General features: G+C 35.7%; 1 protein-coding gene across 1 annotated transcript in view; it reads right to left on the bottom strand.

Annotated features, from left to right (window-relative positions):
• The window catches only part of ARPP21 (cAMP regulated phosphoprotein 21), a 144,000-nt gene that overhangs the window by 54,981 nt on the left and 68,749 nt on the right, over positions 1-20,270 (bottom strand). The window contains exons 10-12 of the mRNA XM_088150953.1: positions 13,339-13,447; positions 10,933-11,034; positions 709-746 (exon numbers count right to left, since the gene is read on the bottom strand). Coding sequence (XP_088007079.1) covers positions 709-746; positions 10,933-11,034; positions 13,339-13,447 — 249 coding nt within the window. The remainder of the gene's footprint in view (positions 1-708; positions 747-10,932; positions 11,035-13,338; positions 13,448-20,270) is intronic.

Raw genomic sequence — 20,270 nt, 5'->3', positions numbered from 1 at the left:
GAAATAAATAAAAAACAACAACAATGGATATATACACTGATACTTTTGATATCAAAACCACATTTTATCACTTCTGTTTTGTAACATGTAAAGGACTACCTTTATTTCAGTGACCATAAACACCTTTTGTTTCTTTCTTATCTACTTTTCAATAAGCTATTTTTATATTAGAACACCATGTTGACTATAAAAACCTTATAAGAGAGTGCATCATTCTGTAATGTGACATAAGAATACATTCTGATAACATTAAGACATTTATTATTTTTAATAATAAAATCATAAAGGAATACTTATGTTTTCCATAAATAAAGAAATGTCTTGCATCTGAGAAAAGATGGCAAATTTCTTTCTGTTCTTGAATTATGATAAATTTTATCTAGCTTTTCTTCTGAAATTCAACATACTCATAGAGATGATCCTATCAAGGAATAAGGTAAAATAGCTACCATAAGCTGAATATTTATAGAGGGATCAAGATTAGAATTATGGATGGTATGCATTTGTGAACTCCTACTCATTTTAGTAGTATTGCCTTGCATGACAAGTTAACAGTCCCCCATTGCAATTAAGTGAGAGAAATCATTTAGATCTCCCAGTAAAATGCTTAGGCGACACTTGTATATTCTGTAAAAGATATTTTCCCACCGTTAAAAATTAAAAATAAATATAGCTGCTAAATTTAACATAAAATAGGCATAAGTCTACCTGTTATCCACAAAAAGATTTTCTTGAGAGCAAACTGACTGAAAAACAGAAAGAAAACAAATTGGATTTAATTCTTGATTTAATACTTAACAGTTCCATCCCCCCACCCCACCCCACCCCCTTGGAATGCAGATCTACTTTCCATATTTAAGTGCTAAGAGCTTGCAGCCCATGCATCACAGACAAGCAATACTGGACATTTGTTAACAAGGACCCGATTAGAACAATTTTTGTGGATTAGCCTATATCAGAGTTTTTTTTTTAATTTCAGAAGAGATCATAGGAACATAAGGTACTTATATAATTTTTTAGAAGAAAAGACAAGGAGCAACTTTCCTGGTATACTGCTCGTAGTAAGGCTGCAAACTACAATAATTATACCTAATGTGCTTCATATCTAATTGGAAATCATTACCACAAGTGAACTGCAACTAACATGAATTTCAAAGAAATTTACAATTCAACTTTCTTTCACTTGGAGCCAAGCAGTGGATGGGGAAAAGAAAAGAAACAGAACAAATGCTGTATGCAGAACTGGTAAAACCCAGATGGGGGAAAGCATCTAACTATAAGAAAATTATGTTTAAATAGTAGACAAAAAAAAAAAAAAGGTTTTGTTCTACGTAAGAACCACCTGACCAAAAAAAAAAGTCCACTGGCAAGAATATTTCATTCTAACAATGTTTATATAGGAAAATAAGTCTATGTTTACTGTTATATGACTAATTCTCATCCCCTTTGACTTTTAGTTTCACATTCATGAAGACTGCAAATAGATGATTTTTGGAATTTACTTGCAGTGAATCTGAACAAAAGGAGAGAGAATGTGTGTAAGAGAGTTAGCAGAATGGCATAACCAGGACATATTAAATTCTAGTGCTATAAAAATCCATTTATTTTGTACAATTCCATTTTTCGACAGGATGAATAGAAAAAGAATTCATGAAAGAGCAGTGATAAACCATAGAACATATCCATATTTATTTCTAGCACTCTCTTGTGAAAAATATATGGTTTAGACATTCATGTAAACTCAAATAACATTGAGGAAGGAAGCTATGACACTTCATTCTAGCAGACCATTCATTTGTAATAAACTATAACGATGATTTAAACTCACAATGTAATAATATATATGGTGTTCCACAGAGAGAATGTAACTGGCCTGTTCAAATATTCAGCTGCAATTTCCTACTGATGGTACAAACTCTGCATAAGATTTCCCATAGGGGAATGAACTACAGTGGCAGAACTAATAATAGTTTTAGTTCAGGGGACTAAGAGCAGTGTCCTACATCTAAATAGTTTAGAGCATGAGCAGAATAACAAATATGTTCAGAGTGGGAACATACAATAATCCTTGCTCCTAAGAACACTCATCTCAATGTTAACTTGAGCAGCTTATTCTGTTGCATTAAATTTCACTTCTCTTCTAAGATAAAAGACAAGTCTTCTAACTACCCATCTCTTTAGTAAAAACTAATCCTCTATGTTGACGGCAACAATTTTCAAGACGACCATGCTTTGCTTTTTCATCGTCAATTGTGCTAATTTTCCCTTATGAGCTACATGCTAGATATGGAAATTAAAAGATTTTGTGAAAATCTTTGTAAGAGACTATAGAAGTTGACCTGTGCATACAAGGGCCAGGATTTGGGGGGAAAGAGCAGGGGAATATTGTTGTTTATGTCAAAAGCATAGGGATAAAAGCACTAAGGAATGATATCTTATCAATAATGTGAGATGTCTGTTACCTCTTCAGTATCTTGAAGGGTATCAGTGTAATCAGCATTACAGCCTTATGGATACATTCAATAATAGCTCCGTTCATCTTCCATGCTGCAGAAGCTGGCACAAGGCCATGCCATCTCTTGGAATATCCATTTCTCAGTGCTGATGTGGGTCTCCATGGCACAGAAGACAGACATAATTTATTATATTAACCCTTGTTATTTAAAAAGAAAGAAAGAAAAGAAAGAAAAGGAAAGAGCCAAAAAGCTTTAGGGGAAGCAAGTTAGCTATTATCATGTTGAGATTCACTTTGCTCTTTTATATGCAATGCTCCATTTGCTTAATGCTCATGCTATGATAGCATAGCAAGTACTAACACTACTTTTACATTTCTCACTTGCTTGCCAGTCCCAAATATAAGGGAATGTAGTATAGAAAGCTGAATATATGTATAAATGTATTTATTAAAGCTCCTATTAAAGAATTCCCACATAATTAAAACCTTTTCTTTTAACATGATTTTTCCTTCCCACATTTTTTACATCCATAGATATTGGCATTCAGGTATGTAATTTCTTTTGATTTTTTAAAACCAAAATTGAACCTATATAAAACACTTAAATAGTTCAAAAGGAACACTGAAAATAATTGTTTCAGAAGAATATGGGGAAGACAGTGTGATTTGAAAATAAAGTGTTTGCTTTGTCCTGAAGGTTCAGCCATGAACCTGACAGTTGGTCCTCATCTATTATAGCTTTACTGTAAAATCAGAAGAGACAACCATCAACATTCAAGGAAGAACATAAAAGATATGGCTTGAATTAAGACAGAGTTGTTTTTTTAGGGCTAACTCATATCAGTGGGATTAGTTACATATGAAAACTCTCACTGATTTCAGTGGATACTAAATGGAACTTCCTTAGGTTGTATCTGATTAAGATATATATATATATATATATAGATATAGATATAGATATAGATATAGAGATAGAGATAGAGATAGATAGATAGATAGATAGATAGATAGATAGATAGATAGATAGATAGATAGATAAAATGAGACGAGATACAAATAGCATGGCCATCTTCACTCAGGAAGCAAGCATTCTTCCATACAGCCACTGAATCTACTGACTCATAAGTGACTTTCTCAACTATTTCCAAATTTCCAACTTCTCCTAAACTCCTTTGGTATCCAATAATTCTCCACCTCTGCTACCTTTGTTTTGAAACATCATTATCCCAGGCTTATTCCACTTAAATGAACTTTCCTAGTGCTTTCACTATCCTCGTGGCCTGAGTCTGAAGTTGCAATCTTTTCATTTACAGAGCTCATACAAATAACTAACTAATCCATAGTTATCCTTATCATTCCACCATGAAGTAAAAGGATTAAAAGCTATTTTTATATTGACTTGGAGAATGCCGGAATATGTATTTCCTACCTCAGCCCAGACAGATTATAAAGCAGCTTGGAAATGAAGTCTAATTTATTCTGAATAAATCTCCTTACAGTAAAAGTTCACCCACCCACCCCAGCAGTAGACAAATGGTGACAATAAAACTATTTTATGTATTGCGAGTAGATAAAGTAGTTTTAGGTCAGCTTCGGTTGACCAATTTTTTCCAGCAGATAATAGCTTTGATTTTTGGACAAGCCTCTTTTTTGCCATTGGTCAAAAGCAGTCTTCTTTTCAGAGCTGATTGATAATACCGAAGTATTCTGTTAAAAATCACTACAAGTAGACTTGAGGCAGACAAATAAGCAATACGCGAAGTGCCCTGTCTGATAAGTCCATTTGCTCAACTAATTTACTATTGTCCACATTGACTGGGGCATTCCAGTTCTCTCTCAATGTGACAATAATTGGACCTGGGATATTGTACATAGAGCATACATACTACCAAGAATTGCCTATTTGCTAAACATGTAATCATTATCATGCTGCATCAGTGTATGGATGGTCATTAAACAAAATGCCTGAGTAAAAATAGACTTGAACCACATACAGACTAAAGATAGACTTGAAGCACATACAGTGGGATTCTTACAGAATCAAAAAAGTCGATAGTGTGAATTTATTATGAAAATGTTCTGACAATTATCCACGAATGATTGTTAGCCACATGAATCTTTCCTAACAGTAAAATGCTCTTGAAGTGAGCATGACTTCTGGTGACTCCATGAACAGAGTTATGAAGTTTTCTTGCCAGTACTACTGAAGTCTGGAGTTTTTTTACTTGCCATTATAGCTTACAGTCATGGTGGTCCCTGGTGTCGCCATTTGCCAATTCATTCTTAGCTATTAATAGCACATTATATTAGTTAAAAAAAAAAAAGCTTTTCCTTAGATAACTGAGAAATGTATTTATGTAATAAACTTATATATTTCAAAAATTGCACATCAGTGTAAAGAACAGGTAGTTAATGACCACAAATAAATCCTTCATGCATTCCTTGTCTCAATGCCTCATATGTATATAAAGAGACTAAGTAGTAACAATAATGTCATTAATCTTAACTGATTATTATACTTTTGAATTCCATATTATCCAGTATGTACATACATTCAATATACAAACATCAGTTTAGCTTCTGTCTTTTTAATTGCCCTAATTTAAAGACCAGGGTTAGTTGTCAATGAGGTAGTACAGAAAACTAAAGAGAATATTCCAAAACTTGTCTTTCTTGTAATTGAGTGATGTCTGATTATCTGTCCAAGTTGAATCCATGGGTTTGTTAAGTCTTTTATATGTATGCATGTAGAGATAGTCCTCACTTAATGACCAAAATTAGGAATTTAGGTTAATAAGAGATGTGGTCATTAAGCAAATCATCATGTGACTGCTTAGCAACCATAATCCTAGCACTCCTGGCTGCCATCATTACTTATGACTGCAGGGGTGCTGCAATTCCCCCCACCTGCCTATCTCCCCTCCATCTGTGCCCTCTTGGCCACCCTGCAGAGTCTCACACATTGGCAGCAGCACCAGGAGCTGGGGCTGAAGTAGAGGCCCAAGGCCTTCACAGTCTCAGCCAGCTGCCACTACCCCAGGCCTCAACTTCAGCCCCAGCACTGCTGCTGCTGCTGCTACTGAGAAATGCCTCCTCAAGCCCCACACTGCTGACCTTTGCCACCTCGCGACATTTTCCAAGCTGCGCTTCTCATTCCTTCCCTAAGCCAGTGCCTCTCGTTCCTTCTGCAAGCCAGCGTCCCATTCCTTCTCCAAGCTGGCATCTCTCTTCTGCCAGCCATTCTCACAATCCTTGGGAAACTTTTGTGATTTGGAGAAGGAATGGCACGTGTCCCATTCTTGCGAGACCTGGGGAAAACCAGAAGGTTTCCAAAAGATTGTAAGAATGGGATGCTGGCTTGCAGAAGGAATGAGTGGTGCTGGCTTGGGGAAGGAATGGAATGCCAGCTTGCAGAAGGAACAAGAGGTGCAGCTTGGAGAATGGCATGAAGTGGCAAAGGCCAGCGGTGTGGGGCTTGAGGCAGCATTTCTCAGTGGCAGTACTGGGGCTGAAGTCGAGGCATAGGGATGGTGGCAGCTGGCTGAGACTGCTGAAGGCCTAGGGCCTCTACTTCAGCTGCAGCCCCGGTGCTGCCACCACTGAGTGCCACTGTGCAGGACAGCCAAAAGGACATAGATGGGGGGAGATGGCGGGTGGGGGATTGCAGCACTCTTACAGTCGTAAATGTGGGTGGGCTGCCAAGTACTCGAATTTTGGTCATGTGACTGCAGGGGCACTGCAACGGCCATATCTTCAGGCACAGGTCATAAGTCCATTTTTTCAGTGCCCCTGTAATTTCGAGCGGTTGCTTAATGAATGGTTGTTAAGCAAGGACTATCTGTATGTATGTTGGATCCAGCAGTATCTTTCTTGTAACAATTAACAAGTCAGGTTATTAATTTATTTGATTTAGGCACCACCCAACTCCAGAATGACTCTGGGCAGCTCACTAAATAACAAAATAAGATAGAAATACAGTACAAAAGAGATGAACAAGATGGGGAATCTGGTCAAACAATGCAGAAAGACATCCGAAACACATCCAACAAGGGGCTCCATCCCCACTAAACCAAGGCCTAGGAGAACAGTTAGAGTGTTAAGGGCCTCCAGAATGCCATCAGGGTGGGAGCCACATGGATTTCAGGGGACATTTCATTCCAGGGGCAGGTGCTATGACAGAAAAGGCACCTTTCCTTTTCCCAATGCAGTAGATGACACTGTTTAATAAAAGGGATCAAGAGTATGCCAGCCTTGCTGGCTTGTACCAGCTGGGCAGAAATCAGGAGATAGTTATTCAAATTATTGGGCCTTATGCCATGAAGGGCTTTTAGGTAATAATCAGCACTTGGTAGCTTACTGCCAGCCAGTACAGCTCACAAAGTAGAGGTGTCACAAGAACATAATATAACTTAAAGAACCTTGCTATTATTGCAATTAGTTAAGTTACTTATGTATGGCTGAAGTGGGATTATTTATGTTTGTAACAGGTTGTTTATTTCACATGAACAAAAAGAGGAGGAAAAACAGAATATGTATCAGAAAGAAGTATCTGCAATACTAATCTCGAAAAATATTTCAGCATCGTTCAAAAATAATTTGGAAAGAGCCTTTCAAACCTCATATAAATTGAGGTTAGCATTAATTGCTATTTATTAAAGCAGTCTGTCTTTTTTCAGATTTCCAAAAAGATATACCTGCTTTAAGAGTCAATCTGTTAACTTTAATGAATCAGGTCCTTAAATCAGCCACATTTTGTTTACTCTTTTCAATCCAATGGACCGTTGGAAAGAAATTATGAAAAGGGGCTCAGGACTGTGTCTGTCTATCCATTCATCCATCAGCAGGATAAATTTTCAAAAAGCTGAGCAGAAGCCAGCAAAAGAAGAGTTGATTTCCAAAATGGATCTGATCTGGTCAAGGGCTGCAGAAGAAAAAAGCAAACACGCACATACAGCCCACCCAAAAAAGATTTCCCAATTCATCCGTGTAGGAGACCCAGGTAGACAGCAGCCCAGAATGTCTCTCACTGCTCTGTTCTAAGCCCCCTCCCTCTTCCTCCCCAGTCATGTGACCTGAAGCAAAGCTCTTTCTCAGTACAAAAATAATTCCAGAAGCCAAGCTCTGCATGCTTCTCCTAAATTGTGCAGGATTTGCACAAAAAGACTGAAAAAAGAGCATCTGCTTGAATGAATAGCAGAGAAACACTGCAAGCATGCTCATGCAAGATCTGAAGGGTTTCCTTGGAACCATTTTTGAACCATGCATACCTGTAAAAAAAACAAAACAAAACAACTATTCTGAATCCATTAATAAATTTGTCTGTTTTCTATGCATCTAAGTAGAACCAACTGTTCTTATGATTTAATGAATAAAAACCAACCCACCTCACAGGGTTGTTGTTGTCGGGAAAATAGGAGGAGGAAGGAGTATTAGGTATGTTCACCGTCTTGAGTTATTTATGAAAAATAATAAAGGGGGGATAAAAGTCTAAAAACCAAACCAAACCAAACCAAACCAACCCCCCCCCCAAAAACCCTTGAAGACGTCTACTAGTATTTTTCTGCTCTTAGTTATAGAACCTGAAATGTTCACATCTTTTTCTTTTAAAAAATGAAAACTAGATTAAAATTTCAATTGTTTTCAACTTACTTGGGAGTAATCCCATCGCATTAAGTAGAATTTATATTTTTAAAAAGGCATGTAAACGATTGCACTGTAAATCACCAATACAGCAGTTCAGCTGGAACAAATAAATAGTTCAGAAATATCTCAGAAGAAAATTTTACTTGTCAAAACTCAGATGCAAACACAACTGCAGTGATCAGGTACAGTTTTGCTTTTTTGTTTATCTCTAACTTCTTTGCTGTATAAATTCTCTTATTTTAGCAACGTAGCCAAGCTTCTTATCTACCTTCTTAATTCCTATAGTTGCAAATGCTCTTTAAACATAGAAAGTAAAATGTGAGTTTCTGAAGAATAACCTCAGAAAGTTAAAGGAATGATATCCACTTATTTATTTCAGTGCTATATTTATGTTAGTTACTTTAGAATGTGAGGAAGAAAATAAGAAGACATACAGCAAGGAAGGGAATTCATGATCAGCCTCATCACTTGGTCTTTCCTCCACTCAGATGGGCATTTTTATGGCTACTTTTCATTAAGAACAAACTTTTGGAGATTTTAAGATTTTTCTAGCTATACTGTCGTACTGAGAATGGAACCACTGTTCTGTTAAATGTTAGTTAATTATTCAGTATGAAAGGTATTGATTTAGAAGTTTCTCTGTAAAACGGCTTAAAGTAAAAATAATCAAATGGTTGCTCCATGGAATTTCTTCTATAAGTCTATAAAGATGGAATATGCTCTGTGAAACTTGTATTAATGTTCCTTATATTTGGATGTACATCTCTGAAAGGAATACTTCATCTGAGAAGCAGCCCACAGCCTTAACTCTAAGTGTTAATAAGCAAATGTAATGTTATACAAAGAGGAAGATGATTACATGAGTGACCCTTTTTGAAGTAAGTATAGTAGAATAAAACCTCATTAGGTTAAAACGGCCCTTTTCATCTGCCAGATGAGGATGAGTTGCAGGTTTAATTCACGTCTCCCTGCCACTCCGAACAAGACCTGCCTAGCCCCGTTCATTGTTAAACAAGAAACTGCTCCAGTGTTTGTTCTCTGCCCTCTCCCATTCCTTTGTTCCACTATCAGGATTGTGAGCAGGGAATGTACAGAGCTTAATAAAAATAGATACAACATTTTATTAAAGGATTAAATAATAATCCTCCCAAATGTATATGAAATATATAATCCAGCTTTTCCTCACTTGATATCCTACAGATGTATTGGACTACCCTTCCTATAATTCACAGCCTGTATGGCCATTGACTGTGATTTATGGAACTGAACAATACTTCTGCAGCCTGTAAGATTATGGAATTCTGCTGCTATTTATCATACTGTAATGCATACAGATAAAACTAAGCACTGCAACTTAAAAACAAGTTCTTTTTCCTAGAATGGCAAGCTTTCTTCAATCCTGGGGTTGACTATTTTAATAATTATCATGGGTAAGGTGGGCTGAAGTTTTTTTCCTTCTTTTTTTAAAAAAAAGTCTGTACCACTTTTATGGGCCTAAAAGTCAGGCACATAAATTAATCTTAATTTAAGCAACAAATATTTTACAGTTGGAATTTTTTTCAAAAGAGAAGGCTCATACTGTTGGAAGACACCGGCCAAACAATTTAGGTGTCAGGCATAGCTCCAGTTGTCTAGAGCACAGGGATAAAAAGGAAGAGTCTTATCTGACAACATAGTGAGTGCAATTCTAGAACCACTACCCTTTCTCCTTACTGGTGCACATTCTAGAATTGTTTGAAAGGTTTTGTTTTTGTTTTTAATACCCCCTTATTAGTGAATTACCATATTTAAGAAATCTGCACATTTTTGCTATTTTTTTTCTCACTGTATTGTTAGAAAAATGAGAATAAACAAGTTGAGTTAAAAAACAACAACATCTTTTAAAGTGCCCATTGTATTCGCACTGACAATCAGAGCTAATACACCCGCTATTGAGTCTGATAAACTCCACTCATGATGAAGGGATTGCAGTATTCTTATTAAATGACCAATACCCAAATGTTTCAAAGGCAGTAGCAAAATTTTTATTTATAGCCTTAGCTTATAGAAACCATTTGGTGCCTTCAATGAAATGCTAACTTTATAGGCTTCTTCCTTTTATATATGTATATACTATACTGTACTATATATAGTTACTTATGCATGTATTAATGGTGTGGTGCGTTTTCAGATTGACTTGGTCTTGGACCATAAATAAATAAATAAAAAATAAAAAATAAACAAGTTTCCTTTTAAATCAGGGGTTGTCCATCTGCAGATTATATATAGTCCTCAATTCCATTTTGGTGGTCCCTAAAGCATCCAAGAGTGCACCACTTAAATTGGATGGCAGAACCACCCCAAGGTTTTTGGCCACCTTTTGGGTAAAATAAGGAGCAAAAGGAAGACCTCTATTTTGTCCTTTAAGCCTCAACATATTTGAAACAGGGTGGATTTTCCTCTATTTTTTTGGCCAAATTAAGGAAAAAATGGGATCCTTAAGCCTCTCTGTGACATCACATCACCAGCCCCATTCACTGCATGATGGTTTTTACACATATGCCATACATCAGCAATGACCTATCAAATCAACCAAAGGAAGCCAGGGTACCTGCCCTATTAGACCTAATTTTACTTCCTGCAATGTTCAATTACTGCCTTTTCCAGAAATAAACAAACCAACCAACAACACACACACTCCAAACAAAATCAAAAGGATTTCTTCTGGTTCAAATCACCTTCCTCCACAGTCTCCTGCCACAAAGTGCAATCTTGCCACAGTGTCAGAGAGGAATGATTCTGGCTGACTCTGATAAAGATATAGCACTGAAGAGGCAATTAAAACAACTACTCACATCTTGTGCAAATATTCTCTCCCTCACCCTCTGATATTCCTCTTCTCTCTCTTCAATTGATTTACTTCGTCTGTCATCTCTAAATGGATGAGTTCTTTTTTGCTGAGCATAAAAAAAAAAAAAACCAGGAGGATTATATGAATTGAGCTGCTAAAAACTGCACTTAAGTAACTGTCAGCTGAGAAAAATAAATGTTCGCTTAAACAAGTGAGGCATGAGAATGAGAGTGTTGCCTCATTCCTAAAGTTGCCTGTGAATCACTGTGTTAGGCCATGTAACTTATATCAGATGCCACACAAATATATCATTATCTTTATATTTATTGGGGGGGGGAGGAGGGAGGAAGCTCTGTGAGTCAATGAAGATGCCTTATTATGAGCCATGTCTTTGGCTGATCTAGCTCAGTAGTGTCTGTTCTAGCTGGCAGCAGCTCCATAATGTTCTTTAGTAATTGCTTCCATTTTAACTTCCTGGAACCACTTGTATTCATTTGTATAATTTTTAATATAAAAAATGAACCCTGTTCTCTGTTAAATGGAACTTCCATGAATTGACTCCTGTATTTTCAGGATTCCATCAATAGTATTTCCAAGCTGTGCACTAAACAATAGTTTAGAACTGATGATGATAATTTATTAAATTGATATGCTGCCCAGCTCCCAGCAACTCTGGGATTTGTTCAGTATTGATATCTGTGGGAGTGACTACCTGAATATACTTTTCTATGTTTTGAATCTGTCAAATAATCCTCTTTAACTACCAGTGGAAAATGTACATTATGTTGTGTCAGGTGCAAGGCTCCTGGTCATTGCATTCTGATTATAGAATGCCCCACCATAAAGGCTAGCTGGCTCCTTACTTGTTTCATTTCAATATCAAGTAAAATCCTGGCTGTGAACCTTAAGGTCTTGAGGCCTTAGTAATTTTATGTGATTATGTTTTGAATGTTTTAGGGTTGCTCGATTGTTTTACTGTTTTTACTGATTGTATCTATCTTTAATTCCATTGATACAGGTTGAATAACTATTTGAAGTAAATAAAATAGTTAACATTCCCATTACTTACGGAAAGGAGTCAGTACTGGAGTTACAGCTATCAATCAAGTGAAGGAAAAGAAAATTAAAACCAAATGATACAAAAGGCTGAAGTAGCCTCATTGATGAGGGAGAAAAATGCTTCTGAGAATACTGTGCACAAGAGTTTTGATCATGCTAAAACAATGAACCTTAGGCTTTTACTGTAAGCAAGAGAAAATATAAGATTTTCATTGCTCTAATGTCCACAAAGCATTAAGCGCTAAATGGGAAAGAGACTCACAGAAAGCTTCTTATTACCAACTACCCTTCACCTGCAGCACTCCAGACGCTTCACCAACATTGTATCTCTCCTAATGCCCCCTCCCCAATACTGTTTCCATACCATTTTGGGGTAGTTTCTCCCAATCCCTGCTCCCTAAATCCTCTCTTTGCTTTTCTGAAAGCCAGCTCAAACACCCAGGGTCTAGGAAAACATTTATGTATTAAACAACAAAATAAGAGAGAAAATAGTATCTGATGGTGAGTGACTCATTAGAATTTACCAAAGTGCTAAAGATCAAATGTGAATACGCCCTTCCGCTTACCTTCTTGAATATTCTTACGAAAGCTGTTCCAGAATCAAAGCCCTTTTTTGAGTTCTTTGTTTTGAATTGACTGTATTCATTGTATTTAAAGGACTTTTTTGAGTAAAACACTTGCTTTTTACAGTTTATTTTCTGTTAATAGAAACCTTTTAAAATACCCAGTTCTAGAAACATTTATATAATGATATCATATTAATATCTATAATGCAGAATTATATGATCAGCAGCACACAGAGGGTAGGTTTCTGCCACACACATGCAAAAGCAAGCAAATAAGCTTTATTTGCAATAAACATGGTGCTGGGGGAATCTGAAATATTAAATATTTTTTACCAAATGAAAAATCACGCGTAGATGACTGCAAGATCAGTTTGATCTCATTGAATTGCTACCCCCACTTTATGGCTATTATTCATTTGTATTACCTTCAAGCACATTGGCATTACCGTAGAGCTTGGCACGTGCCCTAGAAGCAGATGCCAAAATGTAGCTGACAAGTTATCCCATTAGTTTGGGGGCCTTTTGAACATCCCAAATCGCCCCTCAACATGCAGCATTTCTTGTGCCAAGCAAATCTGCCCATGCAAACTGCCATTGCTAAAACAAACACATTTATGGCTTGATGCTATTCCACCGGGTGCCAAAAGACTGCAGGAGAAGGACAGGGAGATAACACAGGAGCAGGAAAGCAGCAGCAGTAACAAAAGAATTCCAAAGACGTCAGTCAGCCCATTTCCAAAGTAACATAAAAAGGAAAAAAAGCAACTCTTGAACTAAGAACCAACCTGATTGTCTTCTTTATCAATACTAGAGTTATCTCGCTTCAAGATAAATCGCTTCTGGGATTCTTCACCTTTTTCATCTTTTAAATGTTCAGAAAACCTTTGCTCTGGTCTGCCAGCAAAGTAAAACATATCAGTAAAAACCCATTTTGTTTTGCTTTTAATTTTTCAGCACTATTTTTTAAATGGAGGCATTTAGAACATAGCTGTGGTTGCTGATGTTCAGTACCAATGTCAGAAATCTGCTCTATTGGTAGCAATATTTTTTGTTGTTATGTAGGTGGCAAATTGAATTTTAATGATCGACTACTGCAGTATTCAGTCTTGGTTGGCAAGGACTGAAGTACAAAAAAAACCAAACAAAAAAACTAGCCAATATATAATGTCAATTTGCATCTCCAGTTATCATGACCTTCAAATGCTGCAGTTTAGTAAAGTTTATCTAGATTGATAAGCAACAGTAAATTGATGGGGTGTTTTATATAATGTATCATGCATTACATTCAGCTGGTAACTGGAGGGGATGGGTTGACTGTTATTTTCTTTAAACAAATAATCATCCAGCTGTTGGAAAACTGGAAAAAAAATAAAAATTGTCAAGTTGTATTGATTTAACAATTGATTTATATTCCATCCAGATGGCGATTAAATGGCCAGACATTATGAGTTGACAACTTCAAATTCAGAGGCTGAGATGAATTGTTCTGTGTTCTTTGACAACCTAGTTCAAAAAAGATGTAGAGAAAAAAGTGTTTCTTTACATAACTGCAGGCTTAGAATTTTTTTTTTCTCCAAGACACTGTGCACAGTTTATTAACATCCCAGATTTTGTTATTTCTGCCAAAGCTTCATTAAGCAGCACGTTCTTTTGAAAAGTGTAAAATAATATGTTGTCACATAATGTGTGCTTTATTAATTCAGGAGCGTTTATAAAATGCAAGGAAAAGTGTGAACATAAGGGCTCTTTCTCTACTCAGTGCATATGTGTCACTTCCACAAACATTCACAAGAGACAGAGAGGATTGTCAAGGGAAGATCTGAGAATCTGAAGATCATATGGAACACTGTAATGCATTCAATCTATGTGCAAATCCCCTGTCAGCATGAGCAGTACGACAAAAGTAAAACAAAAAACAAAAACAAACCCCAAACTTGGGAAAAGCTTTTTTAAAAAATCAAAATGTGAAAACTCAAATTTTCACAGATTTTAAAGAGAACCCTTTCTTCTCTTTTACATACATACAATAAATCTTATTTCCAAAACATCACTTGACATAGTAGACTGTTATTTTCTATTGTTTCCTTCTTATTTTTCTCTCTCTGTTCTATTATTTTCTACTATTTTAGAGTATAAACTTGTTGGTGAAATTTAGTAAGGTACATTGTATATTGTATTAATAATATCCCACAAACGTTTATATTATGTTTATATTACATTTATAAACAGAACAAAATCAGAATAAATTATTGTTTGCAAATCAACTGGTGACTATTTTTAATAGCCCGCAGTTAATTAAACAATTTGATAATGCTACAACCAAATCCCAAGATAACATCAATCTATCCAATTACTGGTAATAGCAATTGCTTATATTAGGAATACTTGATGTAGCACTTAAATAGTAGCCAAAATTTTTGGCATTCGTTTTTCATCTATATTCATGTATAGTAACAATTTATACTTCTTCGGTTTTGTTTTTGTTCAAAGGCTAGTTAATTGCATTTTTACTCCAATACAGATAGATAACTTCAAATGTTATCTCCCGTACTTTAATGGTAGTAGTAGATAAATAGTTTCATTCTCTAAAAATCAAGAACACATTTATTCAGATGCCTATAGTACTTAGCTCTGACTTCTAATTCCAAAGACAATTCAATTCAGCACATTTATTTGTACATTCCTTGTTACTCCTAGGGTTATCCCTAGGTTACCCCTCTGGACAGAGTTGCAGTAATTATGAAACAGGAACTCATGAAGGTAAATTTATGCAGCCAACTTAAAATCAGTTCACTGATAATGCTGTTGGGGTTCACCGTTACTGTTGTTCTACTTTCCCTGCTAGTAACAAGTCAAGACAGACAATTCTCTTTCCATCACTTCTTGTAGCATTAAACAGTGCAGCCATAGTACTGTATATTAGTCGACTCACTCTTAACACAATTCTATAACTGAGATTTCATTCACAAACATCTGAAAAGGCTGCTTCACAAAAAGGGTGAGGTACCCCTCCTTGAAGCATTAAAGCAGCTACATTCTTGGAAGATGTGCACAGCTTTTCTAAGGCAGTCTGCAACAATGCCTGCATCCACACACAATCATTTTGATTTACTGGAAGGACCAGTGAAAAGTATTGTTTGTACATGCAGAAAAGTGGGACAGCTTACAAAGCAGCCATGCAAACTTTCCAAAAGAAGTGACTGCTATAATGCTTTGAAGAGGGATGTTTTGCCAGTGTTTTTTTTTTTTTTAATCCATTCAATCATGTCTGATTCTTGGAGACTGCTTAGACAAGTCCCTTCAGTTTTCTTGGCAAGATTTTTCAGAACCTTTGCAACCCTTTGCAAATATTTTTTTCAGATATCATGCACAGCTCTAATGGATATCATGACTTCTGGGGGAGAACAACTTCATTAGGAATGTGGTAAGATCCAAATTTAAAAACTAGGCTTAAGAAAAAACTCAAATCAACCTTAGTGAGTTTAATGGATAGGATGTATAATGAGTTCAGGAAAACAAAAACAAATGAACCAGAAGTTTTATTTCACAGGCATTTGAAACAACAAGCTAGATTGATTTCATATGACATGAATCATTAGTTGACCAAGCAACATTTAATTAAAATGTGTTACCTGGAATAAAGGCAAATCTCTGGGTAAATTGTAATCAATTTGGAATTATACCGCAAATATGGAGACAATTATCATTCTACTTTTAAACCACTAATCTATAGAAGCAACACACTACTCCAAAGCATCAGCAGAGTTTAAAATCAATATTGCAACAGTCAACTGGCTAATTATATGAAAACACTTAAGTTTGTTGTGTGTATAATTTACATTTGGATTGTTAAAACCAGTTCGAACATTACCTGAAATATATCACCATAAAAAATTGTGCAAGAACCAATACCACTATAAATACAAATTGCACCATATTGCACCTATTTTAAAGGCTCAGGTTTTGATAGAAATTCTGCTTAGATGTAATCTGTGTAATGCACACTATTTGAAAAATGCCACAATTTTCCAAAATTGAAACAAAAAGATAATAGGAGCACCCCTGAGTATAACAACGTATCCATTTCTTTCACCTGATAGAACAGGTTACCGTTCTATTCACACTATTAGATATACTGAAGGTGGAATGGAAGGAAGCAAAAACTTCATCATACAGGGAGACATCTTATAGCGCTGGATGCTGTCCAGCATATTTCCAAAAGATTTTCTGTAGTAAAGTTGTTCTACAGCATCAGTTTCAGATGTGCAAGTTATTATTCCCATTTGTCTTTTGATGAAGATGCTCTATACAGTTTACACAGCAAGGTATAATAATAATAAAAAAAAATACAAACATTTTCTAGTCCTCAAGGAATGAGTTTACCTAAATGAACCTACCCTAAAGCAAATCTACAGCAGCTTGTGTTTTGGCAATGTTTGAAGACCAGGAGGTCATAAAAGGAAAGTAAGAAAATAAAAAAGAAGTCTTCTAACTTCTCCCACAGCTTGGAATGAATCATGAAATGAGGAAAAAGACATTACACAAGCGGCAATGATAATTAATCTCATTTATTCAAATTTAAAAAAAAACTATTAAATTTAGGATTTGGGAAGAGGAAAAGAATCTTAGACTAGCTGTCCCAATCTCAAACTATATTATCAAGCCAGTTACTTAACTTGAATTGTAGATTGGATCATATCATCATACAGCTGGGTTACTTCTATTGAAGTACCAGGACTCCCAGAAAGCTTGCATAAGTATCTTTGTTTGGAAACAAACAAAAGTGTCCAGTCTATAAAAGATTAGTTGATCATAAATAGTGCACTAAAAGTATGGGATAAATATAAGTAGTCCAGGCATATCGCCCCTGGTTCCAACACTAAATATTTACAAAGCTGAACAATTGGTGGAGAGATAATAATTTGCATAAATTGCAAGATTGAATACAACAAAAATGAAATCTTTCGAGATTCTCTTCTTGGAAAGCACAGATGTGCCTCATTGGTTCCAATATCTTCAAATAAATAGTATAGTTCAAAAGGAATTACAAAGACAAGGCAGGACACTAATGAGATCTGACTACACTTGAAAAACATAAAATTCAGAACATCTGTTGGGTATTATTTATACACATATAATGAAATAGGATTCAGAAAAAGTCAAAGATTGCATGATTAAATATATGTAGAATTTAAACAGGTCAATTGATATGTAACAATGGAAATATCCATAGAAAATAAATATCAAATTTACTGTGAATATTAGAGAAAACAAGTACAGGATATCTTTTTATTGGTATATTACTCCAGTATTGAGTGCCACTGGGAATGTAATAATCAGCCTGGATCATTTTTTCGCACTTGGTGTTGGTGTCAGTGTCATAAAGTCCAATAGTTCTGAAGATGATTCACTATAGCATGAAACCAATTTTAAATATTAATTTTTTCCCTTCCAGCTGCTATATAATACCTGCCATGATACCTCATGCTTCTTACTGGAAATTACATATAATTCCTTCTTTAGAAGAATGTTGGACTGTCTGAGTATAAATCCATAGAAAAATAAGCTTGTATTGAAAAAACAAATCTGATTCAGAATTTAATTGAGCCTGGAAACCATTTATGTATTATAATTCTCCACATGGTCTTGTACTGTGTCTGAAGTTTGGGTTTCTTTTAACATAAGATTTTAACATATTGCCTAATTCATTATAACAAGGACTTTCTTAAATTAGATAAAAACTGCTATCGTTTTGTTCTGATTGATGATTTCTATCATACTGGTTGACTTGGTTAATTATTACTGATCTGCTTTAATAACAGTAACAATTGATATAAGATTATCTTTGTATATAGTGCTAATCTAATGTTACTTTGAAAAATAGTTTAATTTTGCATAGCTTTCTTGTTTCTTTCCTCTTTTTTCTAGATTATGCTTTTAAAGGTGTTAAAATAAAAAGGAAGGGTTGCTTTGTATTTAAAGAAACTTGTACATACATAAAAAAATCCTAGTGGGTCAAACTATTGCTCCTCAACAATGATCAAATTAACACTTAAACACACATAAAAAGAGAATATAGTGTATCATACTCTGAGGGAGGAAGAGCACTGAGTCTGTGAAGGTAGAAAGTTCCATGTGACAATACAAACCATGTGGAAGGCTCTTGGCCATGCCATTGAGCATGTTTATCATTATGTCCTTTCTCAGGGATTTTCACACTGATGCAGGAAGTGCATCATACAACATACACCCCAAAAGACAGATGGCAGATTTCTTCCTCCCTGAATTTAAAGCCACCAAATTGTATGTTTTCAGGTGTTATCCTGTAGGCTAGTTACCTATTTCCAGCCTTCTGGCCCAAGCAAAACTTTTGGGATTGAGCAATTTTTACTACTTCATACTGCAGAATTGGTGCTATGCAATAAAATGTAGATCTATTTGTGGGAAAGAAAATTGAACAATTCTATTAGTTGTCTTTCTGCAGGGATTGTGGGAAAAATAGCAGCAAGAGAAGGGATAGCACATTTATCCTTTAATAAACCAGATGTATTAAATAATTAAAGTCCCCTGAGTAAATGGGCTTACTTCCATGATCATCTTGCTAGAGCTTGGGTAATACTTCCATCACACTGACAGCTGGATTTAATTGTTGGAAGCATGTCCGTTACATTTGTCCATTTTATCTTTTCAACCTTCTCATTCTTTTTAAGAAGAAAATAAGGCTACTTCTTTTATTTTAGGCATACTACCGTAGGCATAGGAGAGCCAATTTGGTGCAGTGGTTAAGCCATCAGGCTAGAAACTGGGAGACCATGAGTTCTAGTGCCGCCTTAGGCATGAAGCCAGCTGGGTGACTTTGGGCCAGTCGCTCTCTCTCAGCCCTATCTTCCCATCCTCATTGTGTATAATATATTAAATCTATAATCAATCAACCTTAATACATACACAATAAAGTGAATGGGGCTTAACTGCTAATCTCCTGGCTTGGCCAATCCATGTTGGCAGGTGGCAACAAACTTAAAAGGGTGATGTAGAAGTCATATTAGAAACAGGAAGAAAACAACAGAACACAGAAATATTGTCTATGATAGCGTTATTAGCGGCTGCTGTCATCACTTCATTACTATTCTAAGACAGCTTTCTGTAGTTACAGTAGCTTAAATTCCATTGATTCTAATAGTTGTGCTCTAAGTACATTGTAAAGGAATTTAGAGCTACCCTTGGGGAAGGTATGAAAGAGCCATTAAGGGGGAAAGGAAGGAACAAAACATTAAGGAAAGACTTGGAGAAGATATTACACAGTCCAGAGATTGACGCAAGCATGAGAAATAAACTCAAAATAACCCCAGATTTATTTTGTTTATGGGACAGAGAGAAACTTGGACAGGCTTTCAAGAGTCTGTTATTATACCCAACAACAATAAAATAGCATTCCTGGACTCTCTGTGGTGTGTGTTTCTTGACTTAGCCTACCTCAAAGGGGTGACATCAATAGTGTCAGTTTCTTTAAAAAATATTTAGGTAGGACAAAACAGAAAATGAAGCGAATATAGAAGAAGTCAATCAAAAGGAACAGCACCAAAGTACTTATGAAGCATACCACAAACATTTCAGCTAAACATGCTGCAAAAATTTCAGCTAAATTAAAGATAATCTGTAATAAAAAAGGCAACAACAACAAACAGAATGAAGTAAAAAAACAGATATTCCAAGATTA

The sequence above is a fragment of the Python bivittatus genome, unplaced genomic scaffold (assembly GCF_059951505.1).
Source record: "Python bivittatus isolate LINGU-HERP-01145 unplaced genomic scaffold, Pbiv_v1 ctg000610_np1212, whole genome shotgun sequence".
NCBI classification, from domain to species: domain Eukaryota; kingdom Metazoa; phylum Chordata; class Lepidosauria; order Squamata; family Pythonidae; genus Python; species Python bivittatus.
This window is presented reverse-complemented; position numbering and strand designations above follow the sequence as displayed.